The sequence below is a fragment of the Phaenicophaeus curvirostris genome, chromosome 2 (genome assembly GCF_032191515.1).
Source record: "Phaenicophaeus curvirostris isolate KB17595 chromosome 2, BPBGC_Pcur_1.0, whole genome shotgun sequence".
Classification (NCBI taxonomy): domain Eukaryota; kingdom Metazoa; phylum Chordata; class Aves; order Cuculiformes; family Cuculidae; genus Phaenicophaeus; species Phaenicophaeus curvirostris.
This window is the reverse complement of record NC_091393.1, coordinates 115,151,875-115,176,597: the sequence shown is the minus strand read 5'-3', so window position 1 is coordinate 115,176,597 and position 24,723 is coordinate 115,151,875. Positions and strand designations below refer to the sequence as shown.

Below are 24,723 nucleotides of genomic sequence, written 5' to 3'. Positions count from 1 at the left end.
ATTTTTAAAATGCATTTCATAACACTGTGTTCCTTCAACAACATCTAAGGTTTGTTGCAGAAAGTCTCTCCTATATATAACAAAGAGGTGAGCAGTTACCACAATTAGTTATAAAATAAGCAGTTAGGAAATAGCATAAAGTATCTCAAAATATTAAAATATATTTATTCTTTAGAGATGGCTGGTATGCATATGGGAAGAAGGGGGAGAAAAAGAGATAATGGTTAATATTTGACAATTTGGGTTGAAATTGCTTTTCAAAGACTAGTCTAACAAAGGCAGTGCAGCTCACAAAAAGATGATCAAACTATATATATAAAATTGAAGTAATTTTCACTAAATGCTTGGTAAAATGAGAAGAGGACTGAACATGTGCCAGTGTTACATATTCATATTCAAAGTGGGTGAATAACTCAGAAGAAAAACAATTACTTAAACAATCATAGAGGATCTGAAAAGCAACTTGTATTTTGTAATTACATCATGCACATGAAATAAACGTCTGGTCACTTCCAGTAATATAAAGACATATTAACTTTCAACTACACATCCATCTGTGCATAGCAAGACTTGCTGTAGCTCCTAACAATGATCTCAAAAGGAAAAGCTGATGGTACCATGAGAAACGGTCAATGTCTTTAAAATACAACCCTTTAAGAAAAATAAAAAGGTTCAAACAAGCTGTTCATATTTAAAGATGTGACAAATCAAATGATTTTAATTCTGTGATTTTCATCACAGTGGTACAGTTGCAAATGTTTCAGTAACATTCCAATGCAAGTTTCACCCGGATATTCTAGTAACAGAACAAAAACATCTGGAGTCTGAAAAAAATAAAATAAAATCATCACTGGGCCCAGGACCCTTTCCTCTTCCTCCAATTATTTCTCTGTAAGGCATACAAAACTGACTCAAAAAATACAATGAAATACCTAAGAAAGAAGCGGTGGAATTCCACGGAAATACGTTAAATGTATTATTCAATTACTGAACGCATTACTAAACTTCACGTAAGGCAAACAATTAGGCTTCAAAGCAGTAATGACAACTCGCAGAACTACATGCTAACAAAACACATTCAAATATTAGGTCTAAGCTGTCAGGAACTCACTTTAACAAAACATATTTTTATTAGGAAATAGGCTATATCAGTTAGTCTCAGCTGAAATGGCTTCATATCACTCTAGCAGAAGAAAGATTAAAGGGAAGTGGGCACAAGTATCTTACATATCAAAGAGATGACAAAGAAAAATTACAGTCATTGGCGACAATCACCAAATCCACAGTCCTCTGGACTAGAACAACCTCACATCTAATTCTGGGCCCGTAAGTAGTCCTACCTTCTTAATTGTATTTACTGAGATGTTTTAAGCTAAACATGCATGTAAGGGTTTGTAAAACTGCACCCTAACAATATTTCTTAAAAACACTCCCCCTGAGCCAAAGGGCTTTTCAAAAGGCCTTCAGGAATCCATCTCTCCAGGATCCATTTCACTTCCCTGATTTGTTAAATAACTTCAACAAAATATCCTAGTCTAGCTACCTGATCTGTTTATCTTGGGGAAAGGAATTTATAATAAAAGAGAGATAAGAGAGAATGTACAGATACCCAAAGAAAGTCCCCACTTTCTTTGAAACAAAAATTCATTTCACCTTTTTGGTGAAGAGATGATAACCTCATATTTTGGGAACAGCCGCACAGTGTAACAATACAGATTTCGGATTTGCTGTATTTGATTTTTCACATTAGTGTTGTAAAAAAATTAACTTTTATGAAAATAACTGATACCATCCCCTGGGATACATACTTCTCCAACAGAAAATTTCCTTTAGCTTGTCTGACCAGTAGATCCCTATCTACAGAAACTGATCCTGTCACGTTTCCTCTGCCATGATTCCTGTAACAGTGAAAAAATACTTTTTGTACCACCTTCAATATGTTTTGTAACCAAAACAGGGCTCTGAGTTGCTCAATATCAGGCTCCAAATAGGAAACAAACTGAACACAGAACTGACTGTGGCGACACTGCAAGTGTCTATTCCCTCCGTAAATTATATTTGACACATTTTTGTGAGATCTTCAGACAACAAATCAGTAAGATCAATTCCAATTGTAACTCCAGTAAACTACTGGCCTGTTTCTTCACGTGAACCTCATGAAGCTCAAGAAGGCCAAGTGCAAGGTCCTGCACTTGGCGATCCCAAGCACAAACACAGGCTGTGGGATGAGGGGATTGGCACCTATCCTGAGGAGGACTTGGGGGTGAATAAAAGCCAAGTCTACAATGTGCACTCACAGCCCAGAAGACCAACTGTTCCATCAAAAGCAGTGTGGCCAGGTCAAGGGAGGCAATTTTGCCCTTCTATTCTGCTCTGGTGAAATCTTACCTGGAGCCCTGCATCCAGCTCTGGAGCTTTCAGTAGAGGAAAGACATGGACCTGTTGGAGAAGGTCCAGAAGAAGAACACAAAAACACTTAGAGGGCTGGAACAGCTGTCCTGTGAGGAAAGGCTGAGAGAGTTTGGTTGTTCAGCCTGGAGAAGAGAAGGCTTCAGGGAGACTTTAATACAGCCTTTCAGTACTTAAAAGTGGCTTATAAGAAAGATGGAGAAAACTTTTTAGCAGAGCCTGTTGTGATAGGACAAGGGGCACTGTGAAGTACTGTGTCCAGTTCTGGAATCCTCAACGTAAGAAGGATGGGGAGCTGTTGGAACAGGTCCCGAGAAGGCTACAAAGACGATCAGAGGGCTGGAGTACCTCCCATATGAGGACAGGCTGAGAGTTGGGGTTGTTCAGCCTGGAGATGAGAAGGCTCCGAGGAGATCTTATAGAGGTCTACCAATACCTGAAAGGGGCTACAAGAAAGCTGGGAAGGGAGTGTTTACAAATTCTTGTAGTGGTAGGACTAGGGGCAATGGGCACAAACTGATTGTGGTGAAACACAGGAACTCACAGTTCACAGTGCTTCACAGCCCCACTTCTCCAGCCTGTCCAGGTCTCTCTGGATGGCATCCCGCCCTTCCAGTGTGGCAACTGCACCACTCAGCTTGGTGTCATGCACAAACTTATTGAGGGTGCTCAATCTTCCTGTCAATATCATTGATGTAGATATCAACAGCACTGGTCCCAGCACAGAACCCTGAGGGACACCACTTGTCACAGATCTCCATCTGGACTTTGAGCCATTGACCACTACTCTTTGAAAACAACCATCCAACCAGTTTCTTATCCACCGAACTGCCCACCCATTAAATCCATATCTCTCCAATTCAGAGAGAAGGATGTTGTGGGGGACCATGTCAAAGGCTTTACAGATGTCCACATAGACCACATCCATTGGTTTTACCCATGTCCACCTCTGCAGTCACTCCATCATAAAAAGCCACTAGGCTGGTCATATAGGATTTGCCCCTGGTGAAGCTGTGCTGGCTGCCATTACTCACCTCCTTGTCCTTCATGTGTGTAAGCATAGCTTCTAGGAGGATCTGTCCCATGACCTTCCCAGGCACAGAGTTGAGGCTGACAGGTCGGTACTCCTCAGGGTTGTCTTTTCTACCTTTTCTAAAAATGGGCATGTTACCCTTCTTCCAGTCACCAGGGACTTCTCCTGATTGCCATGACTTTTCAAATATCATGAAGAGTGGCTTGGCAACCACATTGGCCAATTCCCTCAGGACTCTGGGATGCATCTCTTCAAGCCCCATAGACTTATATATGTTCAGGGGGTGACAAACCTGATCCTCTTCTACAGTGGAAGGGGGTTTACCCTCCCAGTCACCATCTTCTTGTCCCATGACCCAGGAGGGCTGAGTAGAGTGGTTGTCAGTGAAGACTGAGGCAAAAAAGTTGTTAAGTACCTCAGCCTTCTCCTCATCTGTTGATACAAGGTCACCATTTTCAACCATCAGTGGGGGTACATTCTCCTTTAACCTTCCTCCTCTGACTGACATACCTGTAGAAGCCCTTGTCAGTCTTCACTTCCCTTGCCATTTATACTCCTCCTTGCATTTACACTCCTCATTAGCCCCATATAATGGGATGAGGTTTAACAAGGCCAAGTGCTAGGTCCTGCACTTGGGGCACAACAACCCTATGCAGTGCTACAGACTAGGAGAAGTCTGTCTAGAAAGCTGCTTGGAGGAGAGGGACCTGGGGGTGTTGGTTGACAGTGACTGAACATGAGCCAGCAGTGGCCCAGGTGGCCAAGAAGGCCAATGGCATCTTGGCTTGTATCAGAAACAGCGTGACCAGCAGGTCCAGGGAGGTTATTCTCCCTCTGTACTCGGCACTGGTGAGACCGCTCCTTGAATCCTGTGTTCAGTTCTGGGCCCCTCACCACAAGAAGGATGTTGAGGCTCTGGAGTGAGTCCAGAGAAGAGCAACAAAGCTGGTGAAGGGGCTGGAGAACAGGCCTTATGAGGAGCGGCTGAGAGAGCTGGGGGTGTTTAGCCTGGAGAAGAGGAGGCTGAGGGGAGACCTCATTGCTCTCTATAACTACCTGAAAGGAGGTTGTAGAGAGGAGGGTGGTGGCCTCTTCTCCCAAGTGACAGGGGACAGGACAAGAGGGAATGGCCTCAAGCTCTGCCAGGGGAGGTTTAGGCTGGACATTACGAAAAAATTTTTCACAGAAGGGGTTATTGGGCACTGGAACAGGCTGCCCAGGGAGGTGGTTGAGTCACCTTCCCTGAAGGTGTTTAAGGCACAGGTGGATGAGATGCTTAGGGGCATGGTTTAGTGTTTGATAGGAATGGTTGGACTTCATGATCCGGTGGGTCTCTTCCAACCTGATTATTCTATGATTCTATATCCCTCTGGACCTTGAACTCCACCAGTGCATCATCATTGCAGTCGAGGCTGCCTCTAATCCTAATGTCACTGATGAGCTCACTTGTATTAGTGACCATCAGGTCCAGTATTGCATCCCCTCAGGCCGGGGGCTCTATCAGCTGGACTTAGAAATTATCTTCAATGCACTCCAGGAGTCTCCTGGATTACCTACAGCTTGCCATGCTACTTTTCCAGCATACGTCAGGGTGGCTGAAGTCCCCAAGTAGGATAAGAGCTTGCGAGCATGCAGGCTCCTGTAGGTGGAGGAAAAAGGCTTCATTGGTTGGCTCTCCTTGATCAGGTGGCCTGCAGTATACACCAACCACAAGGTTCCCGTTGGTACCTCAGTCTTTTATTCTGACCCACAAGCTTTCAACCTGTTTGTTGCTACTCTTCAACAACAGCTCTTCATACTCTGTCCCTTTCCTAAGATAGAGTGCCTCCACCCCTCCTTCCCTGTCTGGTCCTTCTGAACAGCCTACAGCTATTGATAGCCACAGTCCAGTCATGGGATTCGTCCCACCAAGTTCCCATGACTGCAACTAGATCGTTGCTTTCTAGTAGCATGGTAGCTTCCAGCTACTCCTGCTTGTTACACGAGCTTCATGTGTTTGTATAGAGGCACTTCAGCTGGGCTGCCGGTCATGCTGCCTTCTTAGTGGACCCTTTATTATAGAATCATAGAATCATAGAATAACCAGGTTGGAAGAGACCCACCGGATCATCAAGTGTTTTGGAGAAGTTTCCTCCCTGACACCTACTACCTCAGGAGCCTCCCATTCATCTCCACAGGACGTCAGCCATGCCATGGCATCCCACTCTGCCCTGGGACAGCAGGTGGAGGGCCCATACCAGCACCCCATCCCTCCAACCATTGTCTGTCCTCCCACTGCTTGTCACAGGCTAACCTGATATTATCCCCCTCCCCTTCACATCTACTTTAAAGCCCTGTCAATAAGCCCTGCAAGCTCCTGAGCAAAGACTCTTCTCCCCCTGTCAGAAAGGTGGCTCACACATTATACCTGCAATTCTGGTGCCTGTAGGCCATCCCACTGTCAAAAAAAACGAAGTTGTCATGGTGACACCAACCACAGAGACAGATATTAATAAACTGGACCCCTCTGATCTTTACAATGTCACCATGGTAACTAGGAGGGAGTTAAAAATCACTTAGGCCCCAGATTCTCTCACTAGCCATCCCAAGGCCCTAAAATCTCTTCTAATCCCCCTTGGGCCACATACTGTAGCTTCATCCCCTCCCACATGGAGGGGCAGTAATGGGTAGTAGTTTGAGGGCCTCACCAGTTCCTAGCAATATCCCTTACCCAGGCCCCTGGAGGTAGCAGATTTCCCTGTGAGTACAGTCTACTTGACTTACTGGACCCCATGTCCCCCTCAATAGAGTCTCCCGCAACTATGACTCTCCTTTCTGTCCTCATGGCAGTTGTAATATATATAAATGTGTGTGCTGTTGTCGTCTTGACCCTCTGAAAGACCTCTGTCATCAGTACTGAAAAAGCTAGTGTACTACATTCAGAAATCAGCTATTTTCTTACTAATTTGTAAATGGTGTTCATCATTAAATGTACTTTTTGCTTTTACCAACTGTAAAATTAATTGTTTTTTTCCTGTGGAAACTTCAAAACAGCTTTATCTGTGATAAACATACCCACTTCTACATCAACAACTTCAGTAACCCCTTTTTTTTCTTTAACTTAAAACAATCTTGACTCAGTATTACACTACTGATGCAGCTGATGATGTTGCCTTGATGTGAAAATTTGAAATCAGAAAACACTGCTTAAGTGTAGGGTCAAATTAGTATTTGTATAATTTACCCTAGTCAGTCATCAAAGCAGGCTCCACTGGTATCAGCCTGCTTTGTGCCAGAGTAACATAATGCACGCGTTGGAGATGAAGCAATAGCAACATGGCACTAAGAACAACTTCCAAATAAGCACTGGCAGCTAAGACCTCAAATTAGTCATTCTGGCATTTGGTACGTTGATGGATTCCACTATTTTCAGCTGTTTTCAGAAGAAAATATCAGCTCGTATTCATCTTTAAAACAAGCATGTTTACACACAATCCTGTTTTTTCCTAAAACAGAGGGGAAGAAACAACAGACAAAAGCAATAAACTACAATACAAAACCAGGTCTGAGTTATCTGAATTCAAACATAGGCAAGTATTAGTAGGATTTGGCCTTTTAGAAGTTTATTTAAAAAAAAATAAACCTTTCCTGTTTCTACAGTTTGCTCTGTACACAGTCTAGTAGGACAGTCTGCATTATCCCTTTGCTTTCTTATATAGGTCTGAACTCCACAGCAGAACTTATTTCACTCTTTATTCCAATTCTCTCTTCTTCTAAGTTTATATCTGTAGATTCTGACTGAATTGAATTTCTCTGCAATTCTGAAAGTAGCTGCAGTATTTGCACAGCAGTACATGGAATTTTGTTCTTGTCCCCACACTCCCTTCGAAGTTTCGTTACCAACTTTGTGGTTGGACACACAGGCGACGGCCTGCATTCAAAAGAAGCTGGCTGCGTATTTTAATTAGTAAATACACCATTCATTTGAAACCTAGTTCTCTGAGGAATGGAGATACACTGTGGATTTTTTAGTTTGTTTTGGACAGGTGTAGGATTATGGGCTTTGGGTTTTTTAAATGTCACAGTGGTAGTTGTCATTGTGTTCTGCAAATCTGCCAGGATTAGCTGGGAAAATGATACAGGTTAGTTTTAATCCAGACTAGTCACTGAAATCAATTCACAACACACCAGCACAAACATTTGTGTCAGCCATCAAGGTGGTGCCCATGGAAGCAGGCGGAGCTACTTCTTTAACTGATAGTGGAACTATTTGTGGAACTCTTAGCCATTTGTTTTTAAATGGATCTATAAAACTAAGGGATAAAGACAGGTTAAAAATTTTCTGAGGTCACTCAAGTTCAGTTTCCCATACAGAAAAACTTCTGTCTTCTTCAGATTTCTGAACATTTATTTTTCTAATATTAAAAGCTGCCTTGGTATCTCCCTGCAACAGTATGCAATTTTATCAGTTCATTCACAAACTCTTGGAAGATAAATATATTTGTTAAGTATAGAAAAACTTCATTGTGACTATCCTTAACAGCTGAAGCCCTTAAATAAATATATAAACACACATACCTTTTAAAAAAAAATCTATACTATAAAAGAATAATCCAGAAAACCTTATTTCAGTTATCAAGACCATCATGTCCATTCCTCTTCTAAGTGTGCTACTCCTAAGGCAGAAAAGCCAAGTTGGCTCCATTAATAATAATTTTTGCACACACATACCACTGAGAATGCCTGTCCTCTGCTGGGCCCACCTTTTTAGAAATAAAAGGGCCACCCTCTTTGCTGTATCTTCCCTCCTTCGGAGCATTATAGACCACTTGAGAATTGCTGGGCTAGTCTGGATTACTGCTGTATTTACCTCCACGCTGTAGACCAGAGTCATCTGACCCAAGGACCATACCTGCCTATTTAGTAAGCTTCTGTCTGCAGAACCTCATCTCTCCTTGCTTCTAGAAGTCATTCTTAAACAGATACTGTATCCTACAGCATTTTAAGGTTTCCCTAATCCTGACTACTACTCATGGCTCTGAAAGAGATGAAGACAGAGCTTATCTGAAAAAACATTCTAAAGGTCTTTGTCTACAGCTGATAGGGATCTTCAAAAAGGAACCCACATCCTCAGGAACTTTGGTCTCAACCCGACAATTATGTACCCTGTATCTTCAGAATTGTAGGACTATTTCACAGTCTTTTCAAGATAAAATTATTACAAGGAAAGACTCCTGGGCACTGTAAAACTTAACCTAATAAAAATTTTCTTCCAATAGATAATAGTTTTGCAAGGTCGTGATATTATCTTAATACTTCTGGGTAATGAAATGTTGCCTTAATCATCATGTAATTTAACAGAAGACATGCATGTCTGCCTTCAGTGAGACAGTTAAATTACAGTTCTATCAGAATGTGCCTACATACCAACATTAAAAGTATCAGCTGAGATTATGGTAGCTAAAAGAAATTTTTAAATGGAAGAATATTTTTCAGTTTATTCAGCTCGAGTTTATTCCAAGATGATCAGCTTCCTCTTTCTGTGCAAATCTATCTATGAAATACAAAGAATAAAACAACATGATAATGAAACAAATGTACTGCAAGAAACTCAGGGCTAAGTGAATATGTGAAGTTACATGGGAAAACAAAGCAAAACAGAAAATAGATTTCAATGTTCATCATGGTTTTACAAGTGGAAAATACTTTTCCTGTAGAAAATAAGTTGATGTTTCCTAAAATTTCCTTAAGCTTTGGCAGCAAGTGAATCTGACAGGCCAACACTATCTCACCTTCCCATTAGACCTGAACAGAACAATTCTCACGAGAGCCATCTGAATCAGTTGGTTCCCCAAGGAATCACATTTTTTACATCTGAAGTAAAAACTCCTATGGGTCAAGGCCATGAAGGTCAGAAGAAGTGTGCACACTTGGCTAAATGTTGTGGGGGAGAAGAAAATTTACCTGTTTCCTGTAAGAGCATTGCATCTCATATTCTGTATGTACACAACTGGAGAGCATAGACCCTTGAGGAACAGGACAGCCACCCCAGTGGGGCACTACCCTACAGCAAGCAGAGACTGTTCAGAGCTGGCTACTACAACAGCATTTAAATCTGGGCAAATAAAGTCCTTACAGCAACAAAAAACAGTTTATCAGCTTCACCACATATCATGCAGGCAAGAGCATGACTCCAATGTTTCAGGTCATTCCAGACAAAGTTGGGTCCCTGACAGACTTGGATTTCTTGTCGTTCCTTACTGTCCTTCATAGAAAACCTGCATACAACTAGCTCTGTGCGCCTCACTGTCCAAGGGAGCTCAAACATACAGAAAAATTTATTACGGAATTAGAGCTATGTCCATTCACTCACAGACCAGCACAGGAATAAGATCAGATAATTAGAATTGCATTATTTTAGACTAAAAGATCTCCTGCCTCTACTTTACCACCTCTTGCTCTGCTGCAAGACCAGTAATACATAATTTCACCACAATGTTTCTTAGTTCTGCCACACTGTGTCTAATCTAACCATTGCTTCAAAACCAGCACAATAATCAGCAACTTACCCTTAAAATGAACTTTCACAGTGCTCCAGGGGACTGATGGTTTCCAAGACCACATCTGTAGCAGCAAGTGAAACAATACCAGTACCTGAGACCCTGTGTGAGATCTCCACTCCCCATGCTGTAACCACAGCTAAGAAGGGAATGCCAGGAACAGGGCAACACCACACCGGCTAGAGCACAGCAGGACCCTGACACTGTCTGACCTGACTGTTACAGATACAGACTACAGCCGTATTTTACCTCCATGACTACTTTGCATGCAATTCAACATGAAATAAAAAATATGATCCTCTCACGATCTGCATGTACTTCCAGCATGAGTGATCCTATGATATTACAGCATCAAACATGTTGTTTCTCCCCTTCCTTTCCATTTCAGAGGACAACTAATCCAGCAGTGCTAAGATTTCATGCATTAAAAAATACACCAAGACATGATAGCAGTAAAAACAATACCAACTCCACAATTCAGAAAATTACTCAACGTACAGAACCAAGAAGAATTCCCATGTGCCAAGAGAGAAGCCCAGTCAGATGGTAGCCTCTCCTGATATTTATGCTCTAAAAATTAAGCTTGAAATCAAAATACAACTAAAAAGTTTTACCTTGGAATAAAATGCATACAAGTCTTTCCTTCAATTCAGCTTTATATATACTACAAAATGTCAAAATACACATAATGCCATTCCTCTCCCCTCTCACATTCAGCATCCATTTGATATAACATGTGAATGAACAGAAATAACTTCCTTGGTTTGGATTTAATAAAAAAGTACCTGGATTGAAAGTATACTGAAACTTCACCAATTTACACTGAAGTCTGAATGACACTGTGCATCTTCCCTCATAAATTTAGACAGTGTGGTTTCAAAACATGAATACTGTATTACCAAGCATACTTGGAGCAATACTCTCTAACCATAACATACCATTCTGCATACAAAACTTGAATTCTATGGTTAGGCTCAATGTTGTCCCTGGCTTTCTCATTCAGATAATTAAGTTCTGCAGTAGAGTCCTATAAAATAAATCTAGGAGGGTTTTTTTAATAATGAACAATGTCATGCTTCACAGGATTGGTTTTAAAATTATATTTTCCATTTTTAATAAGTCAAATTTTGGCAAAGACTTTTTCAAAAGTAAAGTGGGGGACATTTGAGGCTTCTGGCACTTGAGAAACACTGCAGGGCACACATGGGAAAAAACACTGGTATTTCTTCTGCAGAAAATGAAGAGCGCTGAAATAGTTCATTTTGACATTTAAATTGCCTTTCTTCAGAGGCAACCAACCATTAAAATAGATGAAGTGATTCACACCTCATGGTGCTAACTGTTTCAGGCTTCTACACGTACAAACCATTCTTTATCATACTGTTCATGTCTGGAGGTTTTCTTAATAATCCTAAGAGTTAGAAATTAACTAGCTGGATGTCTACAATTAAAAGGATGTGTCAGAAAAGTATTTTCAGAAGATTCAGCTTGTATTAGTATATTCAGTATTTCTAATAAATTTACCTTCTAATTTAAGCTCAAAATATTCCCAAAACAGAGCAAACGCTACGCCCAGACAAAACAGTATTTCTGCTATATTCAGGTTTTGCCACCATAATTTTGACTACCAGAGTTCTGCTGCTCACCACCCTCAGTGGCACAAAAGCCACCATTTCCAGAGTCAAGACAAGCCCTTCAGTTCTGATGAACAGGGGGGAAACTCATAGGGATGAGGACTAAGGAAAGTGAATTTTGAAAAATAAAATCAAAAAGAAGCACAGTTCATACAACTGATTTAATTTATTCATAGTGATACTGAACAGAGAACTGGACAGCAACCAAGAAAAACCCTAGCCTTTACAAAGCTTTACAATTTAGTAATCAGAACACTTTTTTATCTTGAACACACAGTTATTTTTAGCTTTCCCTATCAGACAGCTTAGTTCAGGCGCTTGTGATACCAGCATGGATGCAACTCTCTAATTTAACAAAATTGCTAACTACTTTGTATTCACAAAGAAAAAAATAAACATAGAATAATGTTTAAATTAACAGCAGTAGCTGCAATACAGTAATGAAGTGTCATCTCCTCCTCGCCACATGAGTAATTCAATCATCACTTTTCACATGAAAGAATAAAACAAGGTGGTGTGTGTGGTGTTTTTACAACCCAAGCTTATACACCCTAAAGAGGTCACTAAATTGAACAGGCCAAGAAATTAGAACTATGGCTCGGTGCCTAAGCAGGCAGAGTTTTACTGTTGGAGGAAGAGGTCCTGAAATGTTCATTAATGGAAACAGATCATGCATGTATGCAGCTGGCATTAGAAAGGTTTTCATTATTCACTAAACCAATAGCTTCCATTATGGTATTATTTCCTGCTCTTCTCCATTTTCTTGCACTATTAGAGGGATTAATTGTGTTCCTAAGTGGAGAGACTTCATGGTTATTCTATCACAAGTTTACAAATTCCACAAAAAAAAAAAAAAAAAAAAGCATTCAGAAGTCAGGTGTGGTTAGAAAACTGCTTAAGAAGGGGCACAAATGGTATTAAGTAACCCCATAACATCTTCAATCTACTTACTACATCTTGTCCCGAATTACTTTAGCTGCCCATATTAGAAGACTACCACAATGGACACTTCCCTGTATCCCAGATGGTGCTATTCACAAATAAAAGCTTGTGTCCTATACACACCACAAACGACAAGGCTTGTCTCCCTAATCTTGCACTCTGCTTAATCTGGTCTCCATTTTCAGTTGGCGCTGAACAAACCAGTTTCAGAAACCACAAGGAAAACCAGTTTAAAACTAGTTTCTGTATGAAACAGAATTTTTTCATGGCACAGGCAAGCCAAACAATTAGATACCCCTCTAAAAAAACCTGTGCTATTACAGTATCATCTCTTTGAAGGTACATACGTACACAACACAGTGAACTTATTAATGCAGCACTCTTCATTCTGAACAAAAGAAAAATATTGAGAGTCAATCACACTGTACAATAGCAGAAAACACAAGCAGACTAAATTTTCCAAATTTACAGCTCATTCAATAAAAAATTATTTCCAAGAAACACTCAAAGGTATTTATCTAAATCCATACACCACACTAGGATAAATTTATGCTGTTGAGAGATCAATGTTTGATATTTAATCACCAACGAAGCTACAGACTTTGGACAACTACTATAACAGCAGTGACAGACATGGACAAAGAACAATGATGCATTACAGCCTTTAAATAGTAATCAAGACTTTAGTTAAACTTTAAATACTGTTTGGAAGAAAGTATGGTATTTCAGCACTATTTCCCTTCTATTTATTTATTTATTTGGTAATAGCAACAGTCAACATTATTTGTTTTGAGATTAAAATAAAAGTATAGAAAGAATATTTGCTAAAGATTTGCTTTTTTTCTTTCATCATGGTTCAAACCTTCTCTCCTGTTCACATGTGACCTCCTCCTCATTTCCTCCCAAAGAAAAGTATAAAAAAAAATTCTTGTGTTTGGATGAGTCACCTAAAACTTTATTCTGCTTTATGCAGGATCCTGTTATTCTGTACTTTAAATACAGGCTAATAAAATCAGTACTCATGATTCAGAAGAGTCAAGAAGCAATAAAGCAACCACTCAGTTATCCGAGTTCTCTAGGTTCAGAATTTTGACATAAAGTTTCCTCATGATCGCCTTCCTTTTTCATAACACAGCAGTTCATCCTAAACATTAAATTCTTCCCCACAAGTTTTCAAGTTTGTTTTTTTTAAAAAACTTCATGATCTCCATTTCATATAGTTGGAAATGAAGACAGATTTTTTTCTGATGATGTGCAGTGCTAGCACTAGATTAGGGTTCAGAACTTCCTGCATGCCATCCTTTTTATTTATCCCTCTGTCTCTATCGCCCGAATGATACCACCCTACTAACAAAAGCGAATGACACAGCTATGGGATTAAATTAACAATGCCGCATCTCCATCAGGGCACACAAAATATGTGATTGGTGACTGTTTGCAAAAGATTTCACTTCAGTAAGTCATTCTACATGAAATAAAATTAATGAAAGACAGGCCTAACAAAAGCCACTTGTATGCAGCACTCAGATTGTTTTTCTTCTAACGTCTATCACTTTCCAGACCATCCAATGACTGATGTAGAGATTGAACAGGAGAGATATTTCACAAGTCGACTAAGAAATTTGCGCCCATCCTTTCACAGGAAACAAAACAACTGAACTCCATGATATTGCACACAAGAGGGAAAAAAAAGGCCCCTCTCCCAGTAGCTGTAACTGTAGCAGATGAACACTCAAAAAAATGAAAAAGCTAAGTTCACACCAGATAAGCAGCTGTTACTGCTTGAGAATCAACCCAACCTAGTGAAATCTGGGCAAAATTCACAGAATCAGAACCTTCCAGAGACACAGCCCCTGCACAGAGGAGGTGGCCAAATTAAGCATAAGGTCTTAAAAGTTTGTTAGCAGCAAATTAATATAATGTTCCAAAATAAGGATGCCAGTGATGCTTTAGCTGCACAAGACATTTAAATGTCGCTGGCTGTGAAGATGCTGGCAATATGGGAGTGCTTTCACGTTTCACTACTGCAGCAGCAAAAGCTTCACATGCAATAGGTATGGTTTCAGAACCGAGAACTGCATTCAGCGTTCTGTTTACATAGCAAAAGACTCATTAAAATCAGTTTATTACTAGCAAAGGCTGCCAATATAAACACAGTATTCTTGTTCTTAACCAATGGGATGTACGAAGAAAAAAGTATTTTAAATAAATTCGTTATCAGAAACATTTGCTGCTTTTCAGTATACCAGTTTAGAACAACCTTGGACACAATACCACATCCTCCCCTTGCAAAAAAATCCACCCTTACGGGAAAAAAAACCATATATTTTGAATTTTTTTTATATATATTCTTTCATTATATAAAGCTCTACAACAAAGTTTCAATCGCTTTCATCCTTAAAATTCAAGGGCACTTCCTCTGTGGCAGTAATACAATTCCAGTCATATTTTGTAGATCAAACACTGGCATGAAATCATCAACTGATAGCTGCAAAGACTGGTTACTGTGGAAGCATTCTTTCCTTTCTTTTTAAATTAGGCAGCTTTTGTTATGGATTGCATTACTAGACAAACAGCCAAATGCTTGGGCATTGCTCTGCCATTAGCTGAAAACGGAAAATGTACTTAAAAAACCAGGTTCTAATAGGCATTTGCACACATTCTCCAACTGAAACTGAGTTTACTAGTATTTGGAAGAGTGAAGACATCCTGATTTTTTAAACCATCACACAAAGCAGAAGAGAAGTGTGCTAATTCGATAGTGTAGCTGTCTGTTTTCCTCCTCCCCCCCTTAAGTGTTACAGAGACTGAACAACCTAAAAGATACCAATGACCCACTCTACAACCTGATCGATACAGATGAAATATTGGGAGTGAACATTCCTCTTGTGAATGCACACACAAAATCTGCACGCATCTCGTGTGGCAATCAATGTATTAAACCTGAGCAAACTGGATTTTTTTCCTTCCTTAAACTAGAAGTGAAATGGTTTAATCCTAGCATTCCTAGTGGAATAAAACAGAATATAAGAACACATAAAACCGTCAGAAAATAGAATTGTCCTTTTCCAGTTAACTATATTGCTATATATAAATCCATCACATGGGAATAATGAACAAAAGACAATTCTGTTTCTTTAAAGCTCATCTTTTTCAACTCTGCAGTAGATGTTCTGAAATTACAGATCAAAAAATAATTTACAGGAAAAGTCAGAAGCAAAAAGAGGAATAACAGCACAAGAACTACAACAAACAAGAAAAAAATATTTATTCAAGAACAGAGAATCATTTGGCCTTCTGATTACTCACTGCGCAACTACTTTCAAATCAGACCCTGCTAGCTGCTACATTTTCAGCTCTTCCCTGTGCTTGCTGGCTCAAATTCACACAACAGATTGTTCTTACTGATTCAGAACTATGTGGCTATAAGTTTAGGAAAATGAAACAACTTTCATATTAAATATGCAACTTTCATATTAAATATGAAATACTTTGAAAGCTCATAGGGCCAAAATCCTGCAAAGTGATACACGCGTGTCAGCCATGATAACCTGGAGACCCCTTAGTAAGAGAGCTCAGCCTAGTGATCTGGTAAATTAACACCCCATATTGATATAAAGTTGGTATCTATCCAGTTTATGAGACTGCAATGGACAGATGCATCTATTGAAAGGATCAGAGCCACAGCTGTTATATGCAACCCTCTTCTCACTGGAGTAAAATTCTAGGCTCTTGACGGCACAACATGCACATCTATTCACATTCAAACTATTACAAACATAGTCTACCTGTCAGCTTTACTGTAACAAATAAATAAATTGCAAATTAGTTCAGTTTTGGTTGGGGGGGGTTGGTGTGGTGTTAAAATTTTAAGGCATGTATATTCCAGGACTCTCCCACTAATCACCTCTCCATTTCTTACAAAGGTACAGCAGTGCCTAATGAACAGTTTAAAGAACTTCTACTTTCAAAGGCTGACACAACCCTAGCAGAGCAGGCAGAAGATACTCAACACTCCCCATCTCTAGCATAATGTCTACGTTTAAGCTAAATGCTAAATCAAGGTTTAAGCTAAGTGCTAAATCAAGGTTTAAGCTAAATGCTAAAATCCCAAGGCTTGCACTGAACAAGAGCAGGGGCAGAAAACAGCTCCCTTCTTTAGGCAACTGCATTCGACTGCAGCTCCAGCAACAGGACCAGGCAGACCCCTGCAGGGAGGGGGATGATAAGGTTTATCTGTGCTGTTCGTCACCACCATAAAACTCTAAAGTCGAGTTCAGCATGTGCTGAAGTGATACAATTACACATGGCAAGGAAGTGGAGGTCTGGATTAGTTTTACACAGCCTACATCAACCTATCTGCTCCAGTTTTAGAACACATCAAGCGTTCAGCTAACACGTACCAATGCACCCTTAAATAACCTGTATTTAACACTGTGTAAAACAACTCAGCTAGTACTGTAGCTAGAACATACGTGCAAAAGAATAAACATAAATGTATTTCAGAATCATTAAACTCATCTTAAATGTAGCCGTCAACTAGGAACTATTTGGTAGGAATGTATTTATAGAAGGGTTTCTTATAGATCACCCAAGGTCAAATACCATTTAGTGCTATCATCAATGTGTACGTGCAGTACACATAACAATGTCACTTCATTAAATTAGTGGATGACACAAACTGGCAGAAGAACAAATAATAAGAAAACAGTAGTGATCTGCACAATCTAAATGTAATACACTAAACACACTTTCATAACCACTAATGCCATGTTACACAACCAAAAATAGTAAAGAGACCGTATCATGGAAAGCTGTGACAATAAAAGAAGTCATTTATCTTAACACAGACAACCTAACAGAATCTTTCAACAAGATACAATGAGAAAAGGAGTGTGCAGTGGATATCTAAAGGAGAGTGCAAAAACCACTTCCCTCTGTAGACGTCTTTGCTGAAACCTAACATGGAACAGCGGACACGGAACTAGCATTCCCTTTTTCACCTCTTGATCAGACCAAAACCAGAAGAAACCCACCAAGTGCAGGCTACGTATCTGAACCGTGCTAATGAGAAGTCCTCTATGATTATATTTTTTTAAATGTAGCAGAAAGACCAGCGATGACCATGCCATACATTTCAATTCGCGATTTTCTACATTTTGCATTCATAACCAATTACTGAGGCAAACTAAATGGCGAGTTCTGCATCTCTTAATGCCTCTAAATTAAGACTGCATATCTTTTTCAAAGGCATATTTTAACGAAACACAAATGACTACACTCACAGGCATAAATAGACAAACGTTAAGGCATGTAATATTAAAAAAAAAATCACATTTGAAAACCTACTGATGTCTCCTGAGCCCCAAAAGGGGGGGGGGGGGGCGGGGAGGAAAATAATCAATCAATCTATTTGGCTTCATAGGTTCTCCTGTTGAAGAAATAGATGGATGTGGTAAGCCATCCCGCTGACAGGACAAAGAAAGTCTCTTCATTTGGAGCCACTGAATAAATTATCTCTTGATAGGCAGTGGAACTAGTATCTACAAAAAGACAGCTTATTATCCCAGCTTTTCACATCTTTCAAATTTGCACCATGTGTTATAGATTAACAGTTAGTTTTTTGCTTTTTACAGCTTCCCAAAAATAAAGCATGCACACAAAATGCAGCTGTTTATGACTTTTTACAGTGTAAGGAAATGAATTCCATTTTGAATTCCATTCCACATTTTTAGTTTTGGTTATGTTATTTTTGGAGGATGAAATAGTGGCATTCCAGCTAGACTTCTTAGGACGTTTTCTCTGACTCTTGGTTTCTGTTGCTGTATTTCTACTTCTAAATGAAAACATATTTCCACTTCTGATAATCTACACTGAGAGCGAGCTGTTTAGCAAACAAATAAATTTTGCAATTTGAATATGTTCTCATACTCAGATTGCCTAGCAGAATGCCAGGAGAAAATTAACGTCAAATAGCATACAGCAACAATACCAAAGCCCAAAAGAAAAGGCTTTTACAGGAAATCCACTGCAAATTTCCCAAATAAGAATAACAAATAAAACTAACGTAGCCCATTATTTCATACACAGACCCCTAGAATGCACAAGCTAGGAAATCTGATTGATTAGCATTATATTTTACCTGCTGTTAATTTTTAAACACTACTTACAGAGAGAATGCAGACAGCAAAGTGATTACTCTGCCTATAAAAGACATGCACTTACAATCCAGCTAACACTCTCCCAGGGCCTGCTAATGTGTCCAATTTATTAAATGAAGTGGTCTGCATTGTAAGTGTACAAAACATTAAAAAAAAATCAAGTTCTAAGCAGCCCAGTCTCAATTTTACAACTGGAATTTCTCTTCAGAAACACAAACCATTTTTAGTGTATTGAATCTATGTCCAAGACAGGGGATGCAAGAGAATGGAAGAAACACGCTTTTGAGTATAAAAGCATAAAGTGTGAAAAAGTCTACTGTGGTTATGTATTAACCTGATGCATTTTTCAGCACAACTGTACTATTTTTAACTGCTCTTTTTTGGCCACAGGTCAAAGTTTTCCTAGCAAAATACCAAAGTGAAAACGCTGGGAGTGAAGCCCAGAGGCAGCTCTCTTTGCTTTGGCCTAGGCGAAAACTTATCTGAATCCAGTTAGATATGTAGCGCTGTTTCCCACTCCCCTTCGCTGACTACTAAGGGTGTCATTATGCCTCTGAACATCTACGAGAGGAGCAATACAGCACTACGGCCTAGAGAACAACATTTTTCAGATGTTATAGGAAATTCCTATATACTCCACACAGCACAAGCATACATACTGTTCAGTCAGTTCCTGTATTTTTGGCCAAACAGAACTGAGTCATTTGAAAGCAGGAGGAGGGGAGGAAAAGACACAGTGCAAGTGCCTTGAGCAACGCCTGGAAGGACTGGGATTTCTTCCCCCCCCTTTCCTGCTCCTCAAAACTGGGACACAGTGGAAGTCTTAGGACAGACCGATAACATAAGGTTTGAAGACACTGAAGTTCAGTTAAAATAATAGTAATACTAATCAAGACTCCCTTCTCAATGCCCTTCCAGGGCTTAGATGTTTTAAATGGGGAAATATAACTCCCTTCCCACTCCTTCCTGAGGGCATGGATTTCTTACTAAAGGAAATTATATTTTATACAGTCACAGAGAAAAATGCTATTTGAAACAGGAGACAGACGAACCAATTTGCCCCAATGGAAAATAAATGTGACCTCCTAGGACCCCCCAGTCAGAGTGTCCTTTTCCTGAATTATTTCCAGCTCAAACAGAAAACCCCAACTTTACTTTGAACGGGGTTTTATGGGGTGGGGAAGAGGATGGCTGCTGGTAGCCTGGCAGCACACACAAAGGCAGGTACTTTGGGAACAGACTTGCTATGATAACCAGGCGCAAAACCAAATGGTGTAAGCAATGCTGGGAGAGCAAAAAAGCCACTTTCCTCCTCAGGTCAGGCCTTTCCCAAGATATTGCTCACTTTCCCTAAAATAAGCTGTACCTAAATGGAAAGCACTTGCTTTCCGCTCATAGTGCAGTGTCCTGTCCTGCCATCCAAAAACCTAAACTTGCCAAGCCCGCCCCGCTAGTAGCCACAACCAGCTCCAGAGGCAAGGACCACTGCTTGCCACCTCCCACTTGCCAAGCCCTCCACCCCAGTGGCCACAAACAGCCCCCAAGAGGCAACACTGCTCGCAACCCCCGCAAACCTGGTGGCCACAATGAGCACCCAGGGGTGAGGGCTGGGCCCTCCCCTCCAATGGCCACCAATAGCACTTGGGAAGCGAGGACCACTGCCCACCACCTCCCACTAGCCAGTTTCTCCCCTCCACTGGCTGCAAACAGCCCTCGGGGGGCAAGGGCCATTGATCACCACCTCACCTTCTAGTGGCCACAACCAGCCCTGGGGGGCAAGGGCTGTTGTTCACCACCTCCTACTTGCCAGGCCCCCCACTCAGGTGGCCACAAGGAGCACCCAGGGGGCAAGCGCCTCTGCTTGCCATCTCCCCCTCCTCCAAGTCCACCTCTTCAATGGCCACAAACAGCACTCGGAGGGGGCAAAGGCTGCTGCTCGCCAACCCCCACTCGCCAAGCCCTCCCCTCCAGTGGTCACAAGCAAGCGCACAAGTGGCGAGGGTCACTGCTCACCACCTCCCACTCGCCAGGCCCTCCCCTCCAGTGGCCGCCCCCAGCCCCGGAGACGAGGGCCAGTGCTCGCCACCTCCCCTTCTAAGGGCCATAATCAGCCCTAAGGGAGAAGGCCACTGCTTGCCACCTCGCATTCGCCAAGCCCTCCCTTCCAGTGGCCACAAACAGCCCCGGGGGAGAGGGCCACTGCTCGCCACCATCCATTCACCAGGCCCTCCGGCCCACCGGCAACAAACAGCACTCGGTGGCTACAAACAGCCCTAGGGGCAAGGGCCACCGCTTGCCACCTCCCACTCCACGAGGTCTATCTCCCCAGTGGCCACAAACAGCACTTGGAGGGGAAAAGGGCCACCGCTCGCCACCTCGCAGTCGCCAAGCCCTCCCCTCTGGTGGCCACAAACAGCACTTGGAGGGGGCAAAGGCTGCTCCTCTCCACCCCAGTGGCCGCAAACAGCGCACAAGGGGCGAGGGCCACCGTTCGCCACCTCCCACTCGCCGAGCCCTCCACCCCAGCGGCCACAAACAGCACTTGGAGGGGGCAAAGGCTGCTCCTCTCCACCCCAGCGGCCGCAAACAGCGCGCAAGGGGCGAGGGCCGCCGCTCGCCACCCCCCTCGCCGAGCCCTCCCCCCGCGGTGGCCACAACCCGCCCGGGGCCACAGCCCGGTCCCCGCTCGCTCCCTCCCCCCGCGGCGGGCGGCGCTGCCTTTGTGGCCGCGGGCGGCCCCCCCCGTACCAGCAGGCTCTCCACGTTGACTGGGGAGCGCGGGTCGCGGATCATGGACTCCAGCTTCCTCTGGCGGCCCTCGAGCATCCCCGCCGCCGCGCCCAGCGCCGCCGCCGCGCCGGGACCCGCCGACATCTTCCCCGCCGGCTGCTGGCTCATCCTCCGGCGCCACGAACGGCGGCGGGGGCGCGGCTCGGGCCGGACCGCCCCGGGGAGGGGCGGCGGGCGGCTGGGTGGCAGCTAGGAGGGAGCGGGGAGCGGCTGGAGGGGCAACTGGGAGGGAGCCGGGGGCGGCTAGAACGGCGACTGGGGAGGAGCAGGGAGCGACTAGAGGGGTAACTGGGGAGGAGCAGGGGGCGACCAGGGGGAGCAAGGGGCGACTAGAGGGCAACTAGGAGGCAAGTGGAGGGGAGCAGGTGGCGATTAGAGGGTACCTAGGGGGCAACTGGAAGGACGCAGGGAGCGACTAGAGGGGCGATTGGGGGGGAGCAGGGGGCGACTAGAGGGCAACTAGGGGAGAGAGGGGCGACTAGGGGGCAACGGGGGGCAACGAGGAGGGAGCAGGGGGCAACTAGAGGGGCGATTGGGGGAGCAAGGGGCAACTGGGGGGAGCAGGGAACAACTGGAAAAGCATCTAGGTGGAGCATGGGGCAACAGGGGGACGACTGGGGGAGCAATGAGGAGGGGAGGAGGGAGAGGGTCAGTTTGGAGGAGCAAGGGGCAACTAGGGGGCAATTAGGGGGAGGCGAGGGCAACTGGGGGAAGCAGGAGGTGACTAGGGCAGAGAAGGGGGCAACTGAGGGGGCAGCGAGGAGCGAGCAGGGGATGACCGGGGGGACAAGTTCTGAGCATGGCGGAACTAGGTGGGCAACTGTGGGCCAACGAGTTTGGAGCACGGGGCAACCATGGGGGAGCACGGGGGACGACTGGGGGGACAGCGACGTAGAACGGGGGCAGCCCGGGCACGAAAGGGGCGGTGGGAGAGGGCGCTTCCCCCTCGCCGCTCCGAGCTGGGCGCGCGTCCCGCCCCCTCAGCGGGACCCGCCCCGACCCACAAGCCCCCGCGGCAGCGAGCGGCGCGTGCCCCGCGCGCCCAGCGCCCGGGGACGGGGCGGGGTGGGGATGGGAATAGGAATAGGGTCACGAATGGGGACGAGGATGTGGACTGCAGTAGGGATGGGGCCGTGGATGAGGTTAAGGGTGGGGATGGGGACGGGAACAGGGATGAGGATGGGGTAGGAAAAGGGGTGGAGAAGGGGAAGGGAGTGAGGGAGATGGGGATGGGGCCAAGGATGGGGAAGGAGACAGGAACAGGGATGGGAACTGCAATGGGGATGGGGAAGGGAACAGGGATGGAAATGGGAATGATGGGGATGGGGAGAGGAACAGGGATGGCGATGGGGCTTGAGTATAGGGAAGGGGACATGAATGGCTATGGGGACTGGGATAGGGATAAGGGTGGGGATGGAGAAGAGGAAGGGGATGGAGATGGAGATAGGAACGATAGGGATGAGGATAAGGATGGGGATGGAGAAGAGGAAGGGGATAGTGATAGAGATAGGAAGGATGGGGATGGGGACAGGACAGGTATGGGGCTGCCACTGTGCCCTGCCCGTGGCACCAGGGTAGCCTCCCACCTCATCAGCCCCCGAGGCAGCTGCTGTGGGCAAAGCCCAGCCTCTGGGCACAGGGGCTGGGGAGAAAGGGCTGTGTGGTGGCTGGGTGAATTTTGGATGAGACTTTATCCCACCTTGTCATGTGAAACACCAAAATAATTTGAGGAAGCGGGCTCCAGTCTTTTGGGTAAAGCAGCAAGGTTAGAACACATAGGAGAGAGAGGATGGAGAGCTAGAAGGTGAGGAGCTGTGGTAGGGAAGGTGCAGACCTCCCTCATTCACCCTGAGGAAGAGGAACCTCTCCACGAGCTGTGCTGGACGCGGCTGGAGTTGTGGCTGCAGGGATGGAAGAGGCAAGTTGAATGGCAGGGATGCTCCATGGGACTGTGTGTGAGGTTGTGGCCAAACTGTGGTTCCAGCATCCTGGAGGTGAGGCCAGTGTCACTGGGCCGAGCAACGGAGGCCACTCCAGAGGTGGGGAAAAGGTTAACATTTCAGTTTTACTATGTTGACTCTGAGCTGATAGCTGGATGTCAGTGAGCTGATGTCAGAAAAAAAAGGCCAGTATTTTAACTTGAAAGGAAGAGGAGAGGGGTTCAAAGAGCAGTCAATATGAGTCACTTGTGTGGTTTTGAGTGTGAGATCACTGTGGGTGATAGTCTGAGTCAGGGCCCTGGCACTGAACGGCCCCCAACTCGAGGTAAGGTTGAGTCTGAACATCAGTGCAAACCCTGTAACTGGATTCAGATTTTACAGTCTGTGGAGTCAAAATCCTTGAAATGCACATGCACACTTTTATTGTGCAAAGTCAAATTTCACATCATGACTCTTCTTTCACTTATATGCATTGAGGAGTTTGTGAGTTTTGTGAAGGAACTGGTGAAAATCTGTTTGGGAGAGGCACTGTTTATTTATATTATAGAACTGCTTCATCCTGAAAAGAGATTAGAATCCGATTTGCTGCAACACTAAGAAAAAAATAACTTGTCCAAGCAGTTTACTTTGAGACAAGACAAAAGAAGCAAGTGCAACAACTGGTAGGGTTGTGGCTAGGGTTAGGATGTGGTTACTGGTAGGATGGCCTAGCATGTGAACCATTAAAAATTCTGAACTACCTAAAAGAAGCATGCTTTCTTCATGTACAGTCTGCTCATTGACTAATTTCTTGTTAATGGCACAGCAGAAATGTTTTGGTGTTTTTATGAAGGGATTTAAAATAGGTTCGGACAAGAAACCAAACGTGGGATGTGTCTCCTCAGTAAGGAGCCCATGCTCAGTTTTGCTAATATCCACAGTAATCTCGGGGGTGATTTTAGTGAGCTTTGAGTCGAGCACCAGGTGATGTGAAGCCCTTAGCTCTCTTCTCAGTTTCCCCTTGGCTACAGGTGAGCGGCTTCTCTTTTCCATAGTTTTCTTATCTATAAAGTAAGCTTTGTAAAAACTAATCTTTGCTTTATCTTTCTTCTATGATTTAGTGACATTGTTCAGAGTGCTGTTTAAACCAAGGTAACAAAAATTCTTAAACATAACAGCCCTTTTTGCATACAAAGAAAGTGTGATTGTGCCTTCAAAAGCGAGTGTGTAGAAACAGTACCTTCCTGACATTCTTCCCCAACAGATCTATTCCTCCAGCCTTCAGGACATATCTGT

General features: G+C 43.5%; 1 protein-coding gene across 3 annotated transcripts in view; it reads right to left on the bottom strand.

Annotated features, from left to right (window-relative positions):
* ROCK2 (Rho associated coiled-coil containing protein kinase 2) overlaps positions 1-21,660 on the bottom strand; it is a 110,376-nt gene extending 88,716 nt beyond the window's left edge. For 2 of the 3 annotated variants that reach the window (XM_069850501.1, XM_069850502.1), the window contains exon 1: positions 21,467-21,660. In XM_069850501.1, the coding sequence (XP_069706602.1) occupies positions 21,467-21,616 (150 nt within the window). In that variant the 5' untranslated portion in view covers positions 21,617-21,660. The remainder of the gene's footprint in view (positions 1-21,466) is intronic. The other variant, XM_069850503.1, reaches the window with a different exon arrangement.
* Positions 21,661-24,723: the final 3,063 nt, after the last annotated feature.